Source organism: Tasmannia lanceolata, unplaced genomic scaffold (genome assembly GCF_043159265.1).
Source record: "Tasmannia lanceolata isolate RefF3 unplaced genomic scaffold, GAP_Taslan_0.1 ptg000044l, whole genome shotgun sequence".
Taxonomy (NCBI): Eukaryota; Viridiplantae; Streptophyta; class Magnoliopsida; order Canellales; family Winteraceae; genus Tasmannia; species Tasmannia lanceolata.
This window is the reverse complement of record NW_027518721.1, coordinates 15,669,788-15,693,262: the sequence shown is the minus strand read 5'-3', so window position 1 is coordinate 15,693,262 and position 23,475 is coordinate 15,669,788. Positions and strand designations below refer to the sequence as shown.

At 46.0% G+C, this 23,475-nt stretch overlaps 2 protein-coding genes and 1 long non-coding RNA gene across 4 annotated transcripts; all 3 read right to left on the bottom strand.

The window, feature by feature from the left end:
- Positions 1-500: 500 nt before the first annotated feature.
- LOC143863813 (histone deacetylase HDT1-like) lies at positions 501-23,251 on the bottom strand. Its single transcript, XM_077374583.1, has 11 exons — positions 23,065-23,251; positions 22,238-22,308; positions 21,914-22,128; positions 21,798-21,814; positions 5,590-5,640; positions 5,385-5,491; positions 4,899-4,967; positions 4,702-4,798; positions 1,564-1,700; positions 1,066-1,134; positions 501-966 (listed from the first exon to the last, which is right to left on the bottom strand). Exons 1-11 carry the CDS (start codon positions 23,075-23,077, stop codon positions 601-603), a joined length of 1,212 nt encoding a protein of 403 aa, XP_077230698.1. The 5' UTR covers positions 23,078-23,251; the 3' UTR covers positions 501-600.
- On the bottom strand, positions 1,850-4,677 carry LOC143863816 (uncharacterized). The gene is made up of 3 exons (XR_013240992.1): positions 4,351-4,677; positions 3,599-4,265; positions 1,850-3,511 (listed from the first exon to the last, which is right to left on the bottom strand). It is a non-coding gene; the product is annotated as an uncharacterized LOC143863816 (long non-coding RNA).
- On the bottom strand, positions 5,647-21,791 carry LOC143863814 (uncharacterized). 2 transcript variants are annotated; one of them, XM_077374585.1, is made up of 2 exons: positions 15,493-21,791; positions 5,647-15,414 (listed from the first exon to the last, which is right to left on the bottom strand). In XM_077374585.1, the coding sequence occupies exons 1-2, from the start codon at positions 15,550-15,552 to the stop codon at positions 14,869-14,871; spliced, it is 606 nt and encodes a 201-aa protein (XP_077230700.1). In that variant the 5' UTR covers positions 15,553-21,791; the 3' UTR covers positions 5,647-14,868. The 2 variants fall into 2 exon arrangements, with proteins under 2 accessions (XP_077230700.1, XP_077230701.1); XM_077374586.1 differs by having other exon boundaries at positions 5,647-15,381.
- Positions 23,252-23,475: the final 224 nt, after the last annotated feature.

Below are 23,475 nucleotides of genomic sequence, written 5' to 3'. Positions count from 1 at the left end.
TTTCAGATAAAAATCATATTTTTTTGAGAATTTTCCCTTTGGTTTTTGTTATTTAATTTTTCATTTTTTAAACAGAGGCATGTGTAAAAGATATGCCTGATTACTAAATGAACACCAACTCTTGGCTATGTGATTTTTGTGTATACTCTATCTTTTCCGAATTTTAGGTTGGAATTTGGAGGTTATATTATATTTTATTAACTTCCTATATCCATGCATTCTCTCTTTTTTTTAAATAAAAATAAACTCAGTTTTGATGCATCTTTTTATAATCCATTTACTTATATTCTTTTACTATTAACTTTGAGTTTTTGTTCTTTGATAATGGCCTCAAAAATTTGTTTTTTTAGCATATAATAGCATAAATATTGTGTTTCTTAAGGACTCTGTAACAGAAGTTTTTATCTAATGACCTTTTCCGTTTAAATGTTAAATGGAATGCATGTGCATTTTTACTAGTTTATGGTAGTTCAAATCCTTTTTCTGCAAGTTTAGGAGAGTTGCAAACAAAAGAAGACATTTTAAGAAGATTTGAGGACAGGCTTTAAATGGTCTGTCAAAGATGAAAGTTACAAATTTTCAATCCACAGTTTCTACGTCTCAGTGTCGGTATAAGGGCGGAGGAAAATACCCGGGGGGTAGGCCTGCTGGAAGGCGCGGATCATGGTAGATAGCAGTGTCCTGGTACAAAGCGTAGGGATCCCGGCGTTGAAACTCATCAAGTGTCCTTGGAGGTTCCAACTCCACAAGCCGACGATCACGAAGCTCCATTGTTCTGTTGTAATCCATTTCTATTGGCCTGTTTGTGTAGGGATACCATGGAGGTCGTAATGGAGGAGCTATCGGTGGTGCTGATACATATGCCTCTCTTCGGTATGTATCAAGATGACTTGCGTACATCACTCTACCATGACCTTGCGTCCTAGCAGCAGGTTTAGAAGATATCGTCTTGCCTGTTTCAGCCACCTTCACAAAAGGAAAACAGGCATATGGAAAAAGAAGATGCAGCATTATCCACAATTTCAATAATCAATGAGCTTAACTAGGGAGGCATTGTAAACATACCTCCTTAGGTGTAGCTTCACCCTCACCAGGATCCTTGTCATCACTTTGGTCTTCCCCATGAAGCATGTCCTGTAATAGAATCCATCATAAAACCTTGAGTACCCAAACATGCAAAATTAGGCTTGTCACTATATGCCTTGCTGAAGTTTTAGTAGCAGCGGAGAACCACAAAAAATGAGAAACGAACATTTGAGAAATTAAAAAACACGGATCTTTTAGCCACAATGAAATAATGGAAATACAATGATTCAGATAATGCCAAGATGTAGTTCCATAATGCACATCCAACCGAAACATAGACATTCAGTAGATGGACAATTGATATTTTTAACTGGCATTATTAGTAGAGTTCTTTTTTGTATGATACTACAGATTCATGGTGTATGCCAGTAACAATCATTTACAAGAGGATGATTAGTCATTATATGCATCCAGTAATACTTCTAATTTTGTAACCAAATAGGTTTTCTTTTGTTATTGCACTTGAGAAAAAAAAACCTCGTCATCTGATTCATCTTCCTCAGATTCATCCTCCTCCTCATCATCATCCTTCTTAGCGGCTGATGATTCAGGTTTTGCAGCATTAGCTTTATCCATAGCAAGTTTAGGCTTCTCCTCCTTGGCCTCTGGCTTCCCTAAATGGTGAAAGAGAAAACATATGTACTTGTCACAATAAAGAACCAGTATTAATATAAAACTTGAATCACAATGAATAGTGGAAGTAATTTGATACCATTTTCCTTGACCATAATTGGAATATTCACATCAGAATCTGTTTCTGGCATTTGAAATTGAATCAGAAAATATAGGTTTACATCAATGAAGAGGTAAATTGTGTTGCTGAAAAGCTTGCGCGAGAAGGGGTCTGGAAAGTCGCCTTAGAGTGTTTTGACTTCTTGCCTTGCTGATCTTGTTTGCTATTTTGTTGTTTTTCTTTGTTTGTATAGCTCCTGACCTCCTCGGTCGTGAGCTCTTCTTGATTTTTAATAATATCTTTCATTAACATTCAAAATAAAACTTCGGGTTGGGTTTAAGGCCGATCTGCTCGATCAAAAGTCCAAAAACCTAAGTACCAGCTCAGGTTGGACTCCCCTGCCTAAAACATGAGGGTGACTTCGGGCTGGGCTTGAAATCGATAAGCTCGGTTAGTACGACCTAAAACCTGAGCACAACCTCTGGTTGGGTTTAAGGCCGTCTAAAGTCAAAAAAACTGAGTACCAGCTTGGGTTGGATCCCAGCCTAAAGCTCGAGGGTGACTTAGGGCTGCGCTTGAAATCGATTAAGATCGGTTATTATGACCTAAAACCTGAGCACAACCTCAGGTTGGGTTTAATGCTGATCTGCTCGGTCAAAAGTCCAAAAACCTGAGTACGAACTCGGGTTGGATCCCCCTTCCTAAAGCTTAAGTATGACTACAGCTTAAGTATGACTACAGGCTGGACCATGTTCGGTCCTCGCAACCTCCGAGTTCAAACATGAATTTAGATTACACTGACCAAGTGAGATCCAAACTAGGGCAAGCACAAGAGAATATATAAAATACGAACTACCACTTAAGCATCACCGAAAAAGTCTTCATCATGGTTTTAAATTTTGACCATTTTGGTTGATGAAACTGAAATGTACAGTACCCAAAACGTTACACGATTTCGGCTGAAATTTTGTCCGAAATTTAAGGAAATTCAACAAAAAATCTCGATTTTTTTATTATTTAATATTTTCCCGAAATTTCGGTTTCGGACGAAATTTGGTATTAAATAAAATAATATTTTTAATGGTGTGTCGGATTTCGGTGAGGACCGAAAACGAAATTTGAAACCATGGTCTTCATTCGATCCGGATAAAGTACATCAGTGGGCTTCACGGCCGAAGTACAAAAAAAATAAAAATAAAAACAAAAAAGAGACACCCTGAAGAGCCGTCCTATACGGCTAAGTGCTCTGAGAGATCGACATGCTGCGAGGTCAGGTTGACTGGCGTTGTTCCACCAATCCACCGTCCTGGACAACGACATCATCCTCTTCATCCTCAGAAAGGACAATGTCATCCAATTTCATATCGGGGTGCTTCTCAGCCAACATCACCTTGCACTCGTTAAATCCCACTAGGTAGGATTTCCCTAAGAAGCTTACAACTCGTTTTGGAACTCGGGGCCCCCTTGTACACCGTGACGGCCGCCCTTCAGATCTCCGCAGCACCCGTTTCCAGTCCTTTAAGTTTTGCCTCGGCAGCCTCAGCTCGGCATGTCACTTCATAGAGCGTCTCAAGAGCTGATTTCTCAGCTTCTCTCAAATCGTCCTGCTTCTGTTTGAGGACAGCGATCTCCTCAACTTGTCCTTGCATTGTTGCCTCGAGCTGAGCCTTTTCTTGCTCCAAGCCCTGGATGGTATTGTTCAGTCCATAAACAGGGACATACATCTTCATCATCCGGTCCATTAGATCTCCGCTGTAAATTTGTTGTTGTGCAAATACTATTAATACGATCAATAAGATAGAGATGCACGCCAAATTAAAAGCCCGAACTGAGACTTACATTGTATATGGCCTGACAGACCCCTTCTATGACCGTGTCGAGCGGCTCACACGACACACGAGCTTTATCCCGAAAGTTTGCTAGTGGCACTCTTGGTTGTCATCGCTCGATCACTTCCTTTTCCACTAAGTGATTGCTTAAAGACCTTAGCGTACGATCTGGGCTGTTTCCCACTCGACTTTGGATCTTAGCACCCAAAACTGCCCCTTTCGAACAATCTCCATAGAAATCCGAGCATCGCCCAATCCGATATCATTCCTCCTGACCTCCCAGTCCGGACGAAAGGCCACATTAAAGCGGCCCGGCCTCTGTGCCCGGGGGGGCATCCGTGTCTGGAGCCTCTTGCGCCAAAATTGGACATGGCGGAATCGGAATAACAATGGCTGCGCTTGATGAGCTGACCTGCCCTTCACCCTGCTGGCAGGACTCCATCGCCTCGCTCCTTAGAGCAGTAAGAACCCATGGACATTTTTCTCCCTGCGTATGTCGGGGAGTCTGAGTTAATCGCGAGCTCAAAGGAAGACAAGCCTCCAATGCCTTCCTCTTGGCAACTCCCTTTGGAGCTTGCCTAAGGGCGGCCTCGATAGCAGCATCCATCTCTACAGACCTCTCTTGGCAGCTCCCTTCGCAACTTTCCTAAGGGCGGCCTCGGTAGCAGCATCCATCTCTACAGAGAAACAGATATGTGCTAAAGTCAAAAGGAGGAAAAATAAAGGAACTAAGTTATAGCGCGGATTTCCTAAGACACCTACGCGCTTTTGTGGCCAAGCTAACCCCGATCCACAACCTTTCTTCTAAGCTAATGAACGGCACAATTCCCAACGTAGGCAGTTAATGCTCTTGCACTCATTTAATTCTAGAGAGCTCATAGGGAGTCCAAACTCCGGGTGCTTCTTGACCATTTGTTTGTGAGTGCATGCCATCACCTCATGAGTGCTTCCAGCTGAGACCCCATCCATCATCTGGTCAGATTTCAGCGGCAACACTCCACTATTCAAAAGCTTAATTGTACTCCTCGCAAAGGGGGATTGGGCAATTTTTTCACAATATATAAAATCAACATTATGTTTAATAGCTGCATACAAGCAAGGTGAGGTACATACCTGTCGTCTGGCCAACGGGGGTAACCAACTTGGCCTTCTTCTCAGGAAGAGGCGTCCTAGTAGCAAGTTCTGCAGACCTCTTCTTGCCTGATTCAGCCTTCACAAAAAGAAAACAGACAAATTCCATAAAGAAGATGTAACATTATCCACAAATTCAATAATAAATGAGCTTAACTAGGGAGGCATTGTAAACATACCTTCGGAGGTGTAACTTCATCCAAACCATCATTCTCGTCATCACTTTGGTCTTCTCCTTGAAGCATGTCCTAAACAGAATCCATCATAAAACCTTGAGTAACCAAACCATGCAAAATTAGGCTTGTCACTATATGCCTTGCTGAAGTTTTTGTAGCAGCCGAGAATCACAAAAAAACACAGATCTTTTAGCCACAATGAAATAATGGAAATACAATGATTCAGATAATGCCAAGATGTAGTTCCATAAGGCACATCCAATCAAAACCGAGACATTCAGCAGATGGAAAATTGAGATTTTTAACAGGCATAACCAGTAATTAACAAAACAGCAAAGTTCTTTCTTGTATGATGCTACAGATTCACGGTGTATACCAGTAACAATCATTTACAAGAGGATGATAAATCATTATGTGCATCCAGTAATCCTACTAATTTTGTAGCCAAAGAGGTTTTCTTATGTTATTTCACTAGAGGAAAAAACATACCTCGTCATCTGATTCATCATAATCGTCATCATCCTCGTCGTCGTCGTCATCCTCGTCATCTTTTTTTCGTTCTGTTAATTTTACCTCCTCCTTGGCCTCGGGCTTCCCTAAATGGTGAAAGAGAAAATAGATGTATTTATCACAAGAAAGAACCAGTATGAATATATAACTTGAATCACAATGAATAGCAGAAGTAATTTGATACCATTTTCCTTAACCATGATTGGAATATCCTCATCAGAATCAGTATCTGTATCTGGAATTTGAAATTGAATCAGAAAATATAGGTTTCCGTCATTGAACAGGAGTGATTTGATAGGATAAATGATTTTAAAACTATAACAGGGAATGGAAACTGATGGGGCCTAAAATGGGCCACCCAGTTGCAAAATGACACGTGGCGGGGGATAACAGAATAATTATCTCACTAAGGAAGGTCCTAGAGCAAATTCTATCCAATCACAGGCTGACACCTGTCTAAGGGCAGAAGGGTAGCCTAATACCCAGACTCCAACTATAAGTAGCCTTAAAAGGCTCAAAGGTAAGGGTTCAGATCCCAAAATTTACTATTCATAGCTTTCCTTTCCTTATTTGTTGCAATCACTGACTTAAGCATCGGAGGGCCTTCCCGGAATAACCACTCCGAGTCGGTCATCTGACCGTTTGCTACCTCGCGCAAGTCCACATCAGCTCTTCCTAAGCCACATCGACATATCCCCAATTTTTACCGCAACAGATTGGCGCCATTCGTGGGACCCGAACAAGAAGCCTTCATAGATCTTGCTATGCCACCTAGGAAGAGCGCCCGCACAGGCTCAGCTCAGGGTGCGAAGTCAGCACCTCCCATGGACCAACCTCCAAGGCGACACATAGCCTCGCAGGTCGTCGTTACCCCTTGCTAGAGGGACAACCCTCTGTCATGCCAGAACCTCAAGCGCCCATCGAACAATTCAATGCGCTAATGGAACAGGTTACTGCCCTCGCAAACCAATTCAAAGATTTCGTAGAGCGTCCTCCTACGAGAAGCCAACAGGAGTGACAACCGACACGAGATGGAAGCGTGGAAACCGGACGAGAAGAGATGCTCATGTACTATGAGCACCACCCGGTCTCCTCAGATCGGTACGTCCACCACGTCCACCGCGCTCGTGAGAAATCTACATCGCCGAGTTACCAACCCTACCAGCATGGAGACCGTTCGAGATCAACCAATAGACATCGGCCCCGAAGGAACCATCCCCGCTTCGACGAGCGCCGACCTCGTAAGGCAAGTCTGGAAGGAGAGAGAGCGGATCAAAAAGTTGAACGCATGTTATAGGGACCCAAAAATGATTGTCCAACCCGAACGTGACACGTGTCCCCAAGTAAAATTCCCCAATTACCCTACCCAGCAAAGGGTAATTATGTACTTAACCGAAAAGAACAGAAAGACAAATCCACATTCTACCCAATCACAGGGCGACACCTGTCAGAGGGCAGAAGGGTAAACCAACCACATCCACTTACTATAAATAGCCACTAAAGGCTCAAAGGTAAGGGTCTGAAACCCAAAAAATTACTATTCATAGCTATTTTCTATTCTGTACGGCTTATAGATGATGTCCTGTGCTGACTTAAGCATCGGAGGGCCCGTCCGGGGACTATCCCCTGGGTTGGCCTTCTGACTGGGTGTTACCTTGCGCAGGATTCGTCTTGGTACAGAGCCGATCTCAGACGCCCACTACAATATCCAATCATATCCCAGTCAAGTTTGCTTTTCTTGGATTGCACCTCACATAACTGTTTTTGACCACAACAGTTTGGCGCCATCCGTGGGACTCGAATGAAAAGCTGTCCCCAATCTCCCACATGACAGGCAGGAAAAGCAACCGCACGAGTTCAGGTCGAGGTGCGGGATCTAGACGAGGTGCCCACTCCCAGCAGCCACCTAGAGACCCTCCGCCTTCCAAGGTTCCTCCCAAAAGCAGACGCCTAGCTTCACAGATCGTAGCTAAAGTTCATCCAGAGGATCAAGGACTAGAAGAGCAGCGCTCGGCCGCGCCCGTTGTGCAACTCCCAGTGGAGCAGTTCAATCACATGATGCAACAAGAGGCCGATCTAACTAACCAAGTCAAGATCATCTCTAACCCTCCTCCTGCGCGTCCACTATCCCCAAAGCCACGCATGCAAAGAGAGGGAGTGTCTCACAAGCGCGAAGAGCAGCGCGACTGTCTCAGATCTCGCCCGCGCTCGTCCAATCGATACTACCGGCACAGTCGTGACCGGTCTCCTTCGATGAGTCGAAACAGACGTTGAGAATGATCTCCCTCACCAAGTCACGATTAACATCGAGATCGATCGAGATCGGTAAACCGACAGCAAGGCCCAAAGAATATCGTAGGCCAGGGAAAGCACCAAGAGCGGAAGAGAAGATCCGAGAGTCGATCAGACTCCGCTTCTAGTCCTCCACAAGAACATAAAAGGCACGGGGAAAGAAAAGGAGACAAAAAAGACGAGCACATGATGCGCAAACTTGAAGAAATCGATCATTGGATTGAAGAGTTAGCCAAAGTTCATAAGAATCCTGATCTCAAGGTCTTCAGCAGCAAGCCTCCATTTACGAAGCCATCCTAAATGCACCAACTCCCCGAGACTTCCAAATGCCACTGATCCCGTGATACGACGGGACAACTCGGGACAACTGATCCCATAGACCATCTGGAGACCTTCAGAACCATGATGCTGCTACATAAGGTCTCAGATGGGTTCCTGTGCAGGGCCTTCCCAACCACACTGGTAGGTGCGGCCAGAGATTGGTACTCAGGACTAAGACCGAATTCCATTAACTCATTTGAAGATCTCAGGGACAATTTGGTTTAGCACTACATGAGCAGTCGTCGACCGAAGAGAACAATCACATCCCTCATGGCGCTAAAACAGGAGCGTGATGAGTCTTTGAAGGATTTTGTACGCCGATTTAATAGGGAAGCCCTGCAAATAACCAACTTGGATCCATCGGCAGCCGTAAACGCTTTGCTAGCAGGAGCTAAGTCAGATGACTTCAAGTGATCCATTGTGCGGAAGGCACCAACTTCCTTAGTTGATCTCATTGCGAAGTCAGAAAAATACATTTCGGTAGAAGACACAGTGGCGGCTCTGAACAACAGGCATGGTGGCCAACCTGAAGAGAAAAGGAATGGGCAATCATCGAACCACAAACACAGACAAGAAGATGGACCACCCCGAAAGGATAAGAGCCCGCCACACAAAGAAGAAAATTATACCCCACTCAACACCTCAAGGGCCGGATCTTGGCAGCCATAACAGATGAGGACTTTCTTAGGTGGCCAGCCAAGACGCTGAGCAAAAGCAACAAGAGGGACAGGACCAAGTACTGCAGGTACCACAAAGACCATGGACATGACACCAACGAATGTCGGCACCTGAAAGAAGAAATTGAGCTGTTGATCAAGCGGGGGCACTTGAGAAATTATGTCAAAGGCGAAGGCCAAGACAGAAGAGAATCCCGGGCTCATAGTCCAGTTAGGGGTAGAAGTCCGCAAGGGTCTCCATCGTAGAGAAGCCGAGCAAAGTCCTTAGCTCCAGTAAGCCCCCTCGGAATAGAACCATCTTTCGAACCAACTGGGGTCGTCACAACCATAATCGGAGGAGAAGTAGGAAAATTCGCAGCAACCCCCGGGTGCGGATAATACAACTACACCTGGGGAGCAGGAAGGTGTGAACGATGCAGAGAGCTCGCAACAACCTCCGGGTGGGGATAATACAACTACTCCCGGGAGCTAGAGCATGAGAAAGAGGCACCGAACCTCGAAGGACCCAGTGGTCCAAGCGAAGGCGATCGGCAAGGTCCAGACGCCCTCTGGGAACTCTATGTAGACAGCTCCTCTAACGCACAAGGAAGCGGGGCCAGCCTTATCTTGACAGGACCCGACGACTTCATTGCCGAATACGCCATCCAATTCGGATTCCACGCATCCACCAACGAAGCGGAATATGAAGCCTTGATAGCGGGAATGAATCTGGCAATTCAGGTACGTGCGGACAAACTCAAAGCCTTCAACGACTCGAAGTTGGTCGTCAAGTAAGTGAAAGGTGAGTTTGAAGCCAGGGACTCAAGAATGGCTAAGTATTTGACCAGAGTCCAGCATATCGCAAAGAAATTTCAAAGCTTTAAAGTAGAACGCATCCCTCGAGAAGAGAATGAGAAGGCAGACGCACTATCCCGACTGGCAACATCGGGATACTTAGCGTTAGGTCGCATATGTGTGGAGCACATGAAGAGGGCCGCCATCGAAACGGAGATCGAAAAGTTGATGCAAGTGGAGAGGGAACCGTGTTGGATGGACGAAATCATTCGATATCTTCAAGATGGAAAACTCCAGGATGATAGGAAAGAAGCACGCAAGGTGATGCAGAGGGCATCCCGCTTCAGCTATGATGGCGAGAACCTATAGAAGCACGCAAGGTGATGCAGCCCTGGTAGAGTGAATCATCCCCCGCAGCCTACTGGCATCATCAACACAATAGTTAGTGGTCTAACGGTGGGCGGTACCTCTTCATCAGGACAGAAGGCATATACAAGGCAAGTCAGTTCGGCCCATCTCCCAGGTAAAAGGCCAAAGACGGACCAAACCATATCTTTCTCGAACGAGGACCTCGAAGGAGTTCTGTTACCCCATAACGATGCGATGGTCATCGACATGATTATATCCGACCTTCTCGTGAAGAAAGTGTTGGTAGATAACGGGAGCTCGGTAGACATCTTGTACTACCATGCCTTCAAGCATATGGCCATCCCGGAAGAACGTTTGAAACCCTTCGAATCCAATTTATATGGTTTCTCTAGAAACATCGTGCAAGTCGAAGGTTCCATAGAGCTTCCCGTTTGGATTGGCAGTGCCCCACACCACAGTTTCGCGGTGATAGAGTTCTTGGTGGTTAAAGCCCAATCCGCCTATAACGCAATTCTAGGAAGGCCCGGGCAAAACCTACTAAGAGCCATCACGTCGGCTTATCACCAAAAGATGAAGTTTGTCACCCCTGAAGGTATCAGAGAAGTTAGAGGAAATCAGATTGAGTCCCGGGAGTGCTATGTAATACTCCTGAAGGGAAAGCTCGCAGCTGAATCACTCCCGATCGAGATGTTTGACCTACTGGACGAAGCCCAGATGATGAGAAATGAATCAGTTGAAGACGTGGAGAGCATTCCCCTCTCTGAGAATGGGGACCGAGAGAAGGTCATTCAGATCGGATCCCCGCTCCCAGACGATCTCAAGACAAGCCTGGTAAAATTCTTGATGCAAAACTCGGACGTATTCGCCTGGTCCCCAGTTGATATGCCCGGGATCGACCCCAAGCTAAGTGTCCATAGGCTCAATGTCGACCCCACCTACAAACCTGTGAAGCAGAAAAGAAGGAGTTTCACGCCCGAAAGACAGAAAGCTATAAGGGAGGAGATCGAGAAATTGCTTCAAGCCGAGTTCATCAAAGAAATACACTATCCAGACTGGTTGGCCAATGTAGCTATGGTGAAGAAGTCTAACGGGAAGTGGAGGATCTGTATCAACTTCACCGACCTAAATAAAGCGTGCCCAAAAGACAGCTACCCCTTCCCGATGCTACATCGGGACATGAACTACTCAGTTTCATGGATGCCTTTTTGGGCTACAAGCCTACAACTAGATCAGGGTGTACGAAGAGGACATCCCAAGACGGCATTAATCACGGACCAGGGCTTGTACTACAACAGTCATGCCCTTCGGTCTGAAGAACACTAGGGCGACATATCAAAGGCTAGTCAACCAATTATTCAAAAAGCAGATCGGACGCAACATGGAGGTATATGTGGACGACATGCTCGTCAAGAGTCTTCAAGCCGACCAACATGTTGGCGATCTGGAAGAGTCATTTGAGGTTTTGAGACAAAACAATATGAAATTGAACCCGACTAAGTGCGCTTTCGGAGTGCAAGCGGGAAAGTTCCTAGGGTTCATGGTTAGCTAGAGAGGCATTGAAGCAAACCCGGAGAAGATACAGGCCGTGTTAGAGATGAGTCCGCCAACTACCATCAGAGAGATTCAACGGCTCACCGGACGAGTTACCGCTCTTGGAAGGCTCATCTCCAAGTCCGCGGAGAAATGCCTTCCCTTCTTCAAAGCCCTGAAGGGAGCCAAGAATTCGCCATGGACTCAGGAATGTCAGACAGCCTTCGACGAGAAAGACATGCCTTACTTCACCACCTTTACTTAGTAAGCAGGAGCCTGGAGAGCAAGTCATTCTCTACCTAGTCGTCACGGGGAATACTCTGGCCCCCGTCCTAGCTCGAGAAGATTCCGGGCTGTAGACTATGTTAGTCGAGTGCTACATGATGCGGAGCTCAAATACCATAAGGTTGAAAAGGTGGCCTATGCATTAGTCATGGCGGCCTGTAAACTAAGGCTGTATTTCTAGTCACACACTATCGACGATCTAACGGACCGACCCCTAAGGCAAATACTGCACAAGCCAGACAGCTCTGGTAGGTTGGTGAAATGGTCTGTAGAGTTGGGCGAGTTCGACATCCGTTACAAGCCATGGCCAGCCATCAAAGCTCAGGTGTTAGCAGATTTCCTCGCAGAGTGTGTACCATTCCAAGTGAGCCAACTGTAGGGCAAGGGCCAACCCCTGAGGAGCCTATAACAAAAGAAAGGATAAACACCGAAGAAGAGACGAGGCTCACAAATAATAATGGCCCCACAAGCGAAGATCTTATCCCGGAAGAACAGTTCTGTGAACTTGAATGGAACCTTTTCGTTGATGGATCCTCTAATATACCGGAGTGGGGTCGGATTGATACTCACAGGGCTAGACGGACTCTCTGTCGAATATGCATTACGCTTCTACTTCAAAGCCTCCAATAATGAGGCCGAGTATGAGGCCCTCCTTGCAGGTATGCAGCTGGCGCTGGGAGTGGAAGCAGATGACCTCCAGGCCCATAGCGACTCCCAACTGATCGTCAATCAGGTCAACGGAGAATACGAAGCCAAAGAACTGAGGATGTCTAAATACCTACACAAGGTAAAGAAGGCGAGCATTGATCTTACAGAAGAAACAGTTCTGCAAATAAATCAAGGACCTTCATGGATGGACGACATCGTCAAATACCTAAAGCACGAGACATTGCCTGAAGACAAGAAAGAGTCCCGAAAGATTATCATGCGATCCGCCCGATTCGTCCTACACAAAGACGAGTGGCCCTATTTGAAATGCCTAGGGCAAAGCGAAGCAGCTCGCTCACTCAGGGAAGTTCATGAAGGCATATGCGGAGAGCACCTGGGCTGAAAGGCCCTAGCACATAAAGTACTCCGGAGAGGATATTACTGGCCTACTCTCAGAAAGGATGCATCAGAGCTCGTAAAAAAGTGCAAGATATGTCAGAAGTTCGCTGCGATTGACCATCTCCCTGCAACACCGCTGGTCCCGGTTCTAAGCCCGATACCTTTCGCAGTATGGGGAATGGACATCTTGGGGTCGTTCCCTCCAGCAAGTGGGCAGAGAAAGTTTGTGATCGTCGCAATCGACTACTTCATAAAGTGGGTCGAGGCAGAGCCTTTGGCCAAGATAACTGAGCACAACATCACGAACTTCTTTTGGAAATTCGTGATCTACCGTTTTGGCATCCCTAAAGTCCTCATCACCGATAACGGAAGACAATTTGATAGTGCAAAGTTCAGAAGGATTTATGCAGACCTGGGAATAGATCAACGATTCACATCGGTGGCCCATCCCCAAACCAACGGATAGACTGAAGTTACCAATCGCGTCTTGTTGCAAGGTATTAGGAAGCGACTGGATGACCACGAAGGAAGATGGGCCGACGAATTGTACCATGTTTTATGGGCATATCGCACCACAACCAGGACGCCAACGGGAGAAACCCCCTTCAACCTGACCATCGGAACTGAAGCGCTGATACTGTTGGAAATTGGTACCCCCGCACTAAAAAACGAGTACTTCAACGAGCAACACAATTCGGACGGGTTGAGAAGCAACCTCGATCTGTTGAAGGAAGCGAGAGAAAGGGTGGGAATCAGAATGGTGGCATATCACCAAAGGGTAGGAAGGTACCACGACACTAAGGTGAAAGATAAGCTTTACCGGGTTGGGGATTTGGTTCTGAGACGAGCCTTTGTCTCACAACCAACCAAGGTTGGGAAACTCACCCCGAACTGGGAAGGCCCCTACAAAGTGGTGAGGATTATAAGACCTGGAACCTATTGGCTAGAGACACTGGACGGCCACTCACTCCCTCACGCCTGGAATTCCAAGAACCTCCGAAGGTTCTATCAGTAGACAGAAAGAAAAAGAAGTCAGTGTAACGACCCAGTTGTAACCAGGTTTTTCTTGTTAATGAAAAATGAACACTTAGATCTTTGCTTCAATTCAGAAATTCATTTCAAATCCTATTTGTATACGATAAAACACTGGGGGTACTAATAAGCTCAACGGTTGGCGGTCGACCAATAGAAGGTCGTCCATAAATCCAACCGACCTTCTTATGACACAACGTTTAAGGGATTCCAGAAAATCCCAAGTTGTAGTTCATACGAAGGAAGGTCGTCTACTCCAAGGACGACCTCTTCACAACTCAAACGGTTGGAGGTCGACCAATAGAAGGTCGTCCGTAAATCCAACCGACCTTCTTATGACGCAACGTTTAAGCGATTCCAGAAAATCCTACGTTGAAGTTCATACGAAGGAAGGTCGTCTACTACAAGGACGGCCTCTTTACAACTCAACGGTTGGAGGTCGACCAATAGAAGGTCGTCCATAAATCCAACCGACCTTCTTATGACACAACGTTTAAGGGATTCCACAGAAAATCCCAAGTTGTAGTTCATATGAAGGAAGGTCGTCTACTCCAAGGACGGCCTCTTCACAACTCAAACGGTTGGAGGTCGACCAATAGAAGGTCGTCCGTAAATCCAACCGGCCTTCTTATGACGCAACGTTTAAGGGATTCCAGAAAATCCTACGTTGAAGTTCATGCGAAGGAAGGTCATCTACTACAAGGACGGCCTCTTTACAACTCAACGGTTGGAGGTCGACCCATAGAAGGTCGTCCGTAAATCCAACCGACATTCTTATGGCACAACGATTAAGGGATTCCAGAAAATCCTAAGTTGTACTTCATACAAAGGGAGGTCGACTACTCCAAGGACGGCCTCTTCACAACTCAACGGTTGGAGTTCAACCAATAGGAGGTTGTCTTAAATCCAGCCGACCTTCTTATGATGCAACATTTAACGGATTCCAGAAAATCTCAAGGTGTACTTCGTACAAAGGAAGATCATCCAAAACACATAAGAAAATTGATGAACTAAGACTTGGCCAAATTTGGAACAAAAGGCCTTTTCATTACTTGTCCAAAAAGTTACAAAATGGGCTTCATGGCTGAATTACAAGTGGAAGTAAAACAAAACAAACAGAAGCCCAGAACACCGGCTCATGGGTCGATTTCATGGACAGGAGGGGCGGTGTTGGTAACCTCCTCGTCCCCGCCTTGGCCTCCGCCTTCCTGTTCATTGCCGTCCTGACCGTCGTCTTCATCTTCAGACATGAAGACATCATCGATCACAAACCCAAGATCGGTGTATTTCTCTTCTACCTTCCTCTTGCAGTCAGTAAAGCCCTGCTCGTAAGAGAGAGTACTGAAGTCATACATGGCGGATTTGTACTCCTCCGATGCTTTGAACTGCTCTACATCATCTGCTCCGACCTGGGCTTCCTGTTCCTCCCTTTCTTTGAGCTTCACTTCAGCCGCCTCGGCTCGCTCAAGAAGCTCCGTCATCTTCTCCTTATCAAAGGCAGCTTTATCAGTCGCCCCTTGAACGTCGGTTTTTAACTTCTTGATCGCCTCGTCGAGGACCTTGATCTCGCCCAAAAGCCTCTCCTGGGTGGACTCCAAGGAAGCAACGTTATTGTTCAGGTCGGTAATGGTGCCACCGACAAAAAAAGACTGGTCCATCATCGCACCAGCATAGATCATTGCCTGCACAAAAGGTCATTCCAAGAAACATGTATAGACCATTGACCATTGTCTGCACAAAAAAGCCGAGCTACAACTTACATTGTAGATTGATGAGGCCCATCCTCTCCGGAGTGCATCAACCGGCTGGTGCTTCATCATGGAGACATACTGGGGAAGCCGGGCCTTTGAGACGATCTCATAGGCCACGAACGTGTCTCTAACGCCGGTGTCCCTCAACCGAACAGGCTAGTCCGAATTATAGACCTCGTCAAACTCCTCCGCAGGCCGGCGGGATGCCTGAGCCCCGAGAGCCGGCTGGGCCAATACCGCAGATCCTTCGGGAAGCACAGGGGCCCGAGCCCCAGATCCGATCTGTGACTGAAGAAAGGCGTTCAGTGCCGCCCGAGACTTCCCTGCCGTGGTGGAACGGCAGGACACCCCTAAGGGCGGAATTTGGACTGGATCCGGCCGGGCAAGACGTGAAGCTGACCTCGCTGGTGGAGGAGAAGAGGTCGTAGCCGTGGATTTTCTCTTCTTCAAACCAGCTTAATCAGCAGCATTCATTTCTACATGCGCAAAACAAAGGATGAGAGGAAGACGAAAAGAAAATAAAAATCTCCTAAGTTATAGTTCAGCTCTCAAAGCAAGGACTCACGTTCATCAGTGGCGGAGCTAACCCTGCATCACTTCAACATCCTCTCAACTATAAACTCTTTCCAATAGACCGAATCTTCATTGCAGAGGTCTTCAAAGATCTCTATTTCGGCCGGACTCAGTTGTGAAGAGATATTAATTTCCTCTATGTACATATCCCTCCACCTCGTACTAAAAGACCAGTTCACCCTAGAACGGACGACGAAGTACTTGTCCTTCCACCCGTGGATGGAGGAGGGCGTACCCCATATCAACTTCACGCCAATCCTTTGGCTGAAATACATCCAACCGTGCTCTTTATGCCGCTTCAATGAAACACATCGGCGAAATAAGCTAATGGTGGGCTCTCCGCTTCATAATAAAAATGAAACCTATAAGCACCTGCGAGGAGTTTGGCACCACTTGAATCGGGGCAAGGCCATAAAAAGACAAGACTTCGGCTATGAAAGGGTGGACTGGAAACCTAAAACCGCCCTTCAAAGTCTCTACATATACATAAACGTCAGGCAGACAAGTGCATGCCCGCTCACCAGATCGGGGCAACCTCAGTTGAAACTCAGGAGGGATGAAATAGTCCTCCCTAATGGACTCAAGATCCCCAAGCCGTAACGTACTACGTTCGTCTTCAGCTACGACTCTATTGGCTTCGGGGGAGTTCACTACGTCCGTCTTCAGCTTCTAACTCGTCTCGCACTACAGCTAAGTCTGAAGGACCGGCCCTAACCTCTTCGGCAATCCGCCCCCTAGAGGGCAGAGCAGACTCTGGATCATTGGACATTACTAAAAAGAAAGAAGCAAACAAAAACAAGAACGGCAACGATCCAAATTGGAGTATACCTATCAAAAAGGAGAGGAAAAAAGGGTTTTGATCCCAAAAACCGAAACGGTGACCGAACTCCAAGCGAGGCTCCTTTGAGTAAAAATTTGACATAGAAATGGGCAAAGGTGAAAAATGAGGAATTACCCAAGCCTTATATAACCGTGTAACGGAGATCGAGGCCATAAATCACGTCCCTTCGACTCCACAAACGGGCGCATTTAACATGTCACAACACCATTGAAGGACTATGGACCGTCACGTCTTGACTCCCATCACCATTAATGCCCTCGAAAAACCCGCTAATCTTTGCATTGCAACGGTTGGAGGACGTCCGATAAAGAGGTCGTCCAAAAATCCAGCTGACCTCCATATTTTGCAGCGTTTGAAGGGTTCCTGAAAATCCTAAGTTGTAGATCGTCCGTGAAGAGATCGTCCGAATAAAGTGCTGATCTCCTCACATTGCAACGGTTGGAGGATGTCCGATAAAGAGGTCGTTCGAAAATCCAGCCAACTTTCATATTTTGCAGCGTTTGAAAGGTTCCTGAAAATCCTAAGTTGTAGTTCATCCGTGAAGAGATCGTCCGAATAAAGCGCCGATTTCCTCGCAGTGCAACGGTTGGAGGGAGTCCGATAAAGAGGTCGTCGGAAAATCCGGCCGACCTCCATATTTTGCAGAGTTTGAGGGGGTTCCTGAAAATCCTAAGTTGTAGTTCGTCCGTGAAGAGATCGTCCAAATAAAGTGCCGATCTCCTCGCAGTGCAACTGTTGGAAGACGTCGGAAAATCCAACCGACCTCCATATTTTGCAGCGTCTGAGGGGTTCCTGAAAATCCTAAGTTGTAGTTCGTCCGTGAAGAGATTGTCGGAATAAAGCACCAATCTCCTCGCAGTGCAACGGTTGGAGGACGTCCGAAAATCCGACCGACCTCCATATTTTACAGCGTTTGAGGGGTTCCTGAAAATCCTAAGTTGTAGTTCGTCCGTGAAGAGATCGTCCGAATAAAGCGTTGATCTCCTCGCAGTGCAACGGTTGGAAGACATCCGATAAAGAGGACGTCCGAAAATCCGGCCGGCCTCCACATTTTACAGCGTTCGAAGGGTCCCTGAAAATCCTAAGTTGCAGATCGTTTGGAAGGAGGCCGTCCAAAAGGACATCGGCTAAAATGAGATTGTCTAAGATCCCAACCGATCTCCACACGATTCAATAGCGGGAGGCTTTCCAAAAGGAGATCGGCTAAAAAGAGATCGTCTAAGATTCCAACCGATTCAATGGCGGGAGGATTTCCAAAAGGAGATCGGCTGAGAAGAGATCATCTAAGATCCCCAACCGATCTCCCACGATCCAACGACAGGAGGTTTTCCAAAAGGAGATCGGCTAAGAAGAGATTGTCTAAGATCCCCAACCGATCTCCCACGATCCAACGACAAGAGGCCGTCTAAAAAGAGATCGGCTAAGATCCCAACCGATCTCCACACGGTCCAACGGCGGGAGGCCGTACAAAAAGAGATCGAATTAATAAGGTCATCAATGACCACTATCGATCTCTTCGCCACCCGACATCTAGAGATCGTCCGAAAGGAGGTGACGCCCACCAGCCGACCACCCCCCCCCCCCCCCAAAAAAAAAAAAAAAAGAGGACAAGAAGAGCCAGTTCCCCAGGGTCGGCCAAGTAGTTTGCACTCCCCTAGACCTCAAAACGTCCTAAAGGAGTTGTGGGGTGGGGGGGCAACTGATGAGGGAAAAAATAACCGTCCAATCGGCAAGCCCCACATGTCAAAGTGCCTCAAGGTATCAGGAGGGCCTCAAAGTAATTTCCCCATAGTCGACAAAAGACCGCTGCAAATGGCGATATTTACAGCTCGTTGCCATCTACTCAGGTGTGACATGGTAATTACGCCACAAGGGAAATTACAGGTTAACCCCTGCATACTCAACCACTATAAATAGGGGTAAAACCCAAAAGGTAAAGGACACGATTCCCAAAACTTACTATCCCTATTGAATTTCCCTAATCTGTTGCTGTCGCTGACTTAAGCATCGGAGGGCCTTCCTGGGAGAACCCCCGTCCAGGCCGGTCTTCTAACCGTTTGCTCGTGTGTAGGTCCAAAGCAAGGTCGCCTACCCACCCTTCGCCTCCAGTTCAGCCATTCACGGGTTTTGACTGCAACACAATACTTAACTCTTATATAACTGAGCCTCCTCTCGTCTAGCGTACTTAACTCATTGACGGCGATATTTACAGCTCACTGCCATCCGCTCAGGGGCGACATGGTAATTACGCTACAAGGGAAATTACAAGTTAACCCCTACATCCTCAACCACTATAAATAAGGGTAAAACCCAAAAGGTAAAGGACACGATTCCCAAAACTTACTATTCCTATTGAATTTCCTTATCTGTTGCTGTCACTGACTTAAGCATCGGAGGACCTTCTTGGAGAATCCCCCCCCCCTCCAGGTTGGTCTTCTAACCGTTTGCACGTGTGTGTAGATCCAAAGCAAGGTCGCCTACCCACCCTTTGCCCCCAGTTCAGCCATTCACAGGTTTTGACCGCAACACAATACTTAACTCTTATATAATTGAGCCTCCTCTCGTCTAGCGTACTTGACTCATTGACAGCGACTATATTATATGTCTGGTCGGCCTCCATACGAGCTAGGGCATGAACCTCTCTAGATCCTCCTAACTTTAAAAGATCCTCAAGTTCGTCGCCGTCCTCGCCGACATCGCCTTCCTCTTCAACCTCGACGTCGTCATCACCCTCTACTTCAACGTCGTCGTCGTTATCGAGAGGCTCAACCCCATGGGGAAGATCTAAATCATCTAACCAAACTTCGTAAACACCGCCCTCACCTAAATATAAGATCTCCTCGTCATCTACACCAATTGTTGCCTCCTGACCAGAACCACGATCCATGTCGGATATGGTAGCCGAAGACGAAGTAATATTGGGAGAAACACTCCCAGAAGACGCACTACCGGAGGAAGAGCCATAGGTGAAGCACCTCCAGACGAAGTACTCAAACTCGAATTATGGGACATGTACAATAAAAAGAAAATCAAAGCGAAGGACAAATCAGAAAAGAATTGCCGAACTTAGAAAACAAAAAAGGGGGGCCCCCGAACTCAAAGCGGCTCAAGAACAAAGGAGGATGATCAAACTCTGGAAGAAGAGAGGAAGAAGAGAATAGAAATGAAGAAATGAGTCTCCGCCTGCTTTGTAAGCCCCTCCATGGGTAAACCAACTTCTCCGATCGCAACCGTTCGACTTCACGGCCAGGATGATGCCACACGTCCCCACACTATTAAGCGCATTAAATGTGCACGGATCACGAGGCGAGATGCCCTTTCACCTTCTCCCCCCACGCGTTCACTAAAAGATAAAAACTACCCAAGGCGGGTAGTTCGTCTTCAATCGGGTTGTCTACAACCGACCTGAACACCTCGTGTTCGCTAAAAGACAAAAACTACCCAAGGCGGGTAGTTCGTCTTCAACTAGGTCGTCCACAACCGACCCGACCACCTCGCTTTGCACTAAACAACAGAGGGAGTAGTTCGTCTTCAACCAGGTCGTTTACAACCGACCTGAACGCCTCACGTTCGCTAAAAGACAAAAACTACTAAGGCGGGTAGTTTGTCTTCAACCAGGTCATCTACAACCGACATGAATGCCTTGCGTTCGCTAAAAGACAAAAAGTACCCAAGGCGGGTTGTTCGTCTTCAACCAGGTCGTCCACAACTGACCTGACTGCCTCGCTTTGCACTAAACGACAAAGCGAATAGTTTGTCTTCAATCAGGTTGTTTATAACCGACCTGAACGCCTCGTGTTCACTAAAAGACAAAAACTACCCAAGGCGGGTAGTTCGTCTTCAATCAGGTCGTCCACAATAGACCTGAACACCTCACGTTCCCTAAAAGACAAAAACTACTCAAGGCGAGTAGTTCGTCTTCTACCAGGTCGTCCACAACCGACCTGAACGCCTCGCTTTGCACTAAATGACAAAGCGAGTAGTTCATCTTCAACCAGGTCGTCCACAACAAACATGATTGCCTCGCTTCGCACTAAAAGACAAAGTGAGTAGCTCGTCTTCAACCAAGTCGTACACAACCGACCTGACCGCCTCGCTTTGCACTAAACGACAAAGCAAGCAGCTCATCTTCAAGGTCGTACACAACCGACAAGAGCGCCGCTTCGCACTAAACGACAAAGCGAGCAGCTCGTCTTCAACCAAGTCATACACAACTAACCTGACAGCCTCGCTTTGCACTAAATGACAGAGCGAGCAGCTCGTCTTCAACCAGGTCGTACACAACTGACTTGACCACCTCGCTTTGCACTGAACGACAAAGCGAGCTTCAACCCGGTCGTTCACAACCGACCTGACAGCCTCGCTTCTCAATTAACGATAAAATCCAACATCAGCCCCACTTGAGCCGACCTTGATTGAGCCGACCTGACAAGTCCCACGGCTTCCAATTGATTCTTTCTACCCCAGCTCGAAAATCGACCCGAGGAATCGGGAGGAACTGATGGGGCCTAAATGGACCACCCATTCGCAAAATGACACGTGGCGGGGGATAACAGAGTAATTATCTCACTAAGGAAGGTCCTAGAGCAAATTCTATCAAATCACAGGTTGACACCTGTCTAAGGGCAAAAGGGTAATCTAATACCCAGACTCCAACTATAAATGGCCTTCAAAGGTTCAAAGGAAAGGGTTCAGATCCCAAAATTTACAATTCATAGCTTTCCTTATCTGTTGCAATCACTGATTTAAGCATCGGAGGGCCTTCCCGGAGTAACCACTCTGGGTCAGTCATCTGACCGCTTGCTACCTCACGCAGGTATACATCAGCTCTTCCTAAGCCACATCGACAGATCCCCAATTTTTGACCGCAACAGAAACATATTTAAATTTCAAGACTTACCAGTGAGGACATCAGATGTGACGAAGAGAAGAAACCACGGTCAAGGAACCAATCAACGAAGAAAAAGATAATGCAATATCCAGACAAACATAAGTATTTAATACACCAAAGGATATTCGTCCCGAATGATAGTCTTGTAACCACAGAAGTGGACACTCCCATTTTTCCAACTGTGAGATAGTTCAAAGTCTTTCTCAAAGACTAGATCAAACGACATGTGAGCACAGTTTTGTGGGAAAAGCATTCCAAGGACTAACTTCTGGTCCCCAACCTTCACATAGAGGAGAATAGGCTCACTTGCTTTCTCTTTATTGAATCCCCCTAGCGATGCCTGCATAATGGCAAGAGAACATTTAATAGGAGATCACTTATTTAGTGAAGGCAAAGAACTGATTTGAAATTAAGAAAAAAAGGGGGAAATGTTTTGATTTGATAACTACCTGCGTTAGATGAACATATTTGTCACGACCAGGATCACAATTAAGGGGCTCCCCAGCTTTGACTTCAGCACCTAGACAGCATAACAAGTTTACAAGATAAACAGCTTCAGTCAAAAAAAAAAAAAAAAATCAATCAATCAATAAGTTCCATTTTCATTGTAGATGAGGAAACAAATCATTTTACATGCAGACACTGACACTGTATTTAGCTTCGTTTTCTTTTCTATTCAATATTGGTTATTAAATAAATTCTAACATCAAATCATAAATGCATATAACATAGCATCTAAATAAACTCAAATTCATACTGCTGGAATTTGTCCAAGCCCAACAGATATTTGCCATGCTGCTAGAATGGGTGGCACCAAGGTGGAAGTGCTCACACATATCCATTGAAATATTCACTTAGCAACCAATCCGGTCTTTAACTAGGCTTTATCAGCTAAAATTGATAGAACTGTCAAAAAAATTCCATTCATGTATAATATAGCAATTAACATATTTGATGAACTGAATTAGCTAACTCAGGCTAGTGGTTATGAAATTAATGCAGGATTCTCATGAAGAACCAGATTGAGGAAATGCATAGATATAAGAAAGAAATTACAAAATAGAATAAATAATAAACCAAAAGTATCAAGCATCTATCAACATATTGATAAGAAAATCTTTCTGATTAGGGTGACAAACGAGAGAAGAACAATCGAAGCCATCAAATAGGTGAACCAGTTCAGAGATTGAAACCACAATAATAATGAAGAAAAAAATTCCACGAATGGAGAAATTAGGGGGAGAAGAAAAATGTGGGGAAGGTAATGAATGATTACCCCAAAACTCCATTGATGGCGAACTGAGAGAGGTTAGGGTTTTGGTAGGGTTATGAAATGAAGGATTGGGAATTCTAGGGTTTAAAGGTTAGGGTTTTGTCTCTCTCTCTCTCCGTCCGAATTTTTTCAAGAAGGAAAATAAGAAATGAAGGGAAGTGATGATATATTCGCTCCGCTTTTCTTGACTTGAGCTGCCACTTCTAGTGTATTTATGACTACTTTTTTACACTTGAAGAGGCTGTCTCAAGTAAAAAAAATAAAGGGACGCGATTATATCATATCATTTTCCAATCTGAACCATTCATTTGTTAATCCCAACTTTTGGATAGTACACGCCTCAAAGACGATCCTAAGCATTCATTTATTGGTTCAAATGCTAAACTGAAGGGCGTGTTTGCAAAAATCAGCAGC

What these genes read in the sequence shown, in the direction of transcription:
- LOC143863814 (XM_077374585.1), bottom strand. Translation starts at nt 15,552, where the DNA reads ATGATGAAGCACCAGCCGGTTGATGCACTCCGGAGAGGATGGGCCTCA. An exon ending in GGGCCTCATCAATCTACAAT is followed by an intron (nt 15,415 to 15,492) that starts GTAAGTTGTAGC and finishes CCTTTTGTGCAG; the next exon opens with GCAATGATCTATGCTGGTGC.
- LOC143863813 (XM_077374583.1), bottom strand. An exon ending in ATGAAGTTACACCTCCGAAG is followed by an intron (nt 4,799 to 4,898) that starts GTATGTTTACAA and finishes CTTTTTGTGAAG; the next exon opens with GCTGAATCAGGCAAGAAGAG. An exon ending in CCCCGTTGGCCAGACGACAG is followed by an intron (nt 1,701 to 4,701) that starts GTATGTACCTCA and finishes TTCACCATTTAG; the next exon opens with GGAAGCCAGAGGCCAAGGAG.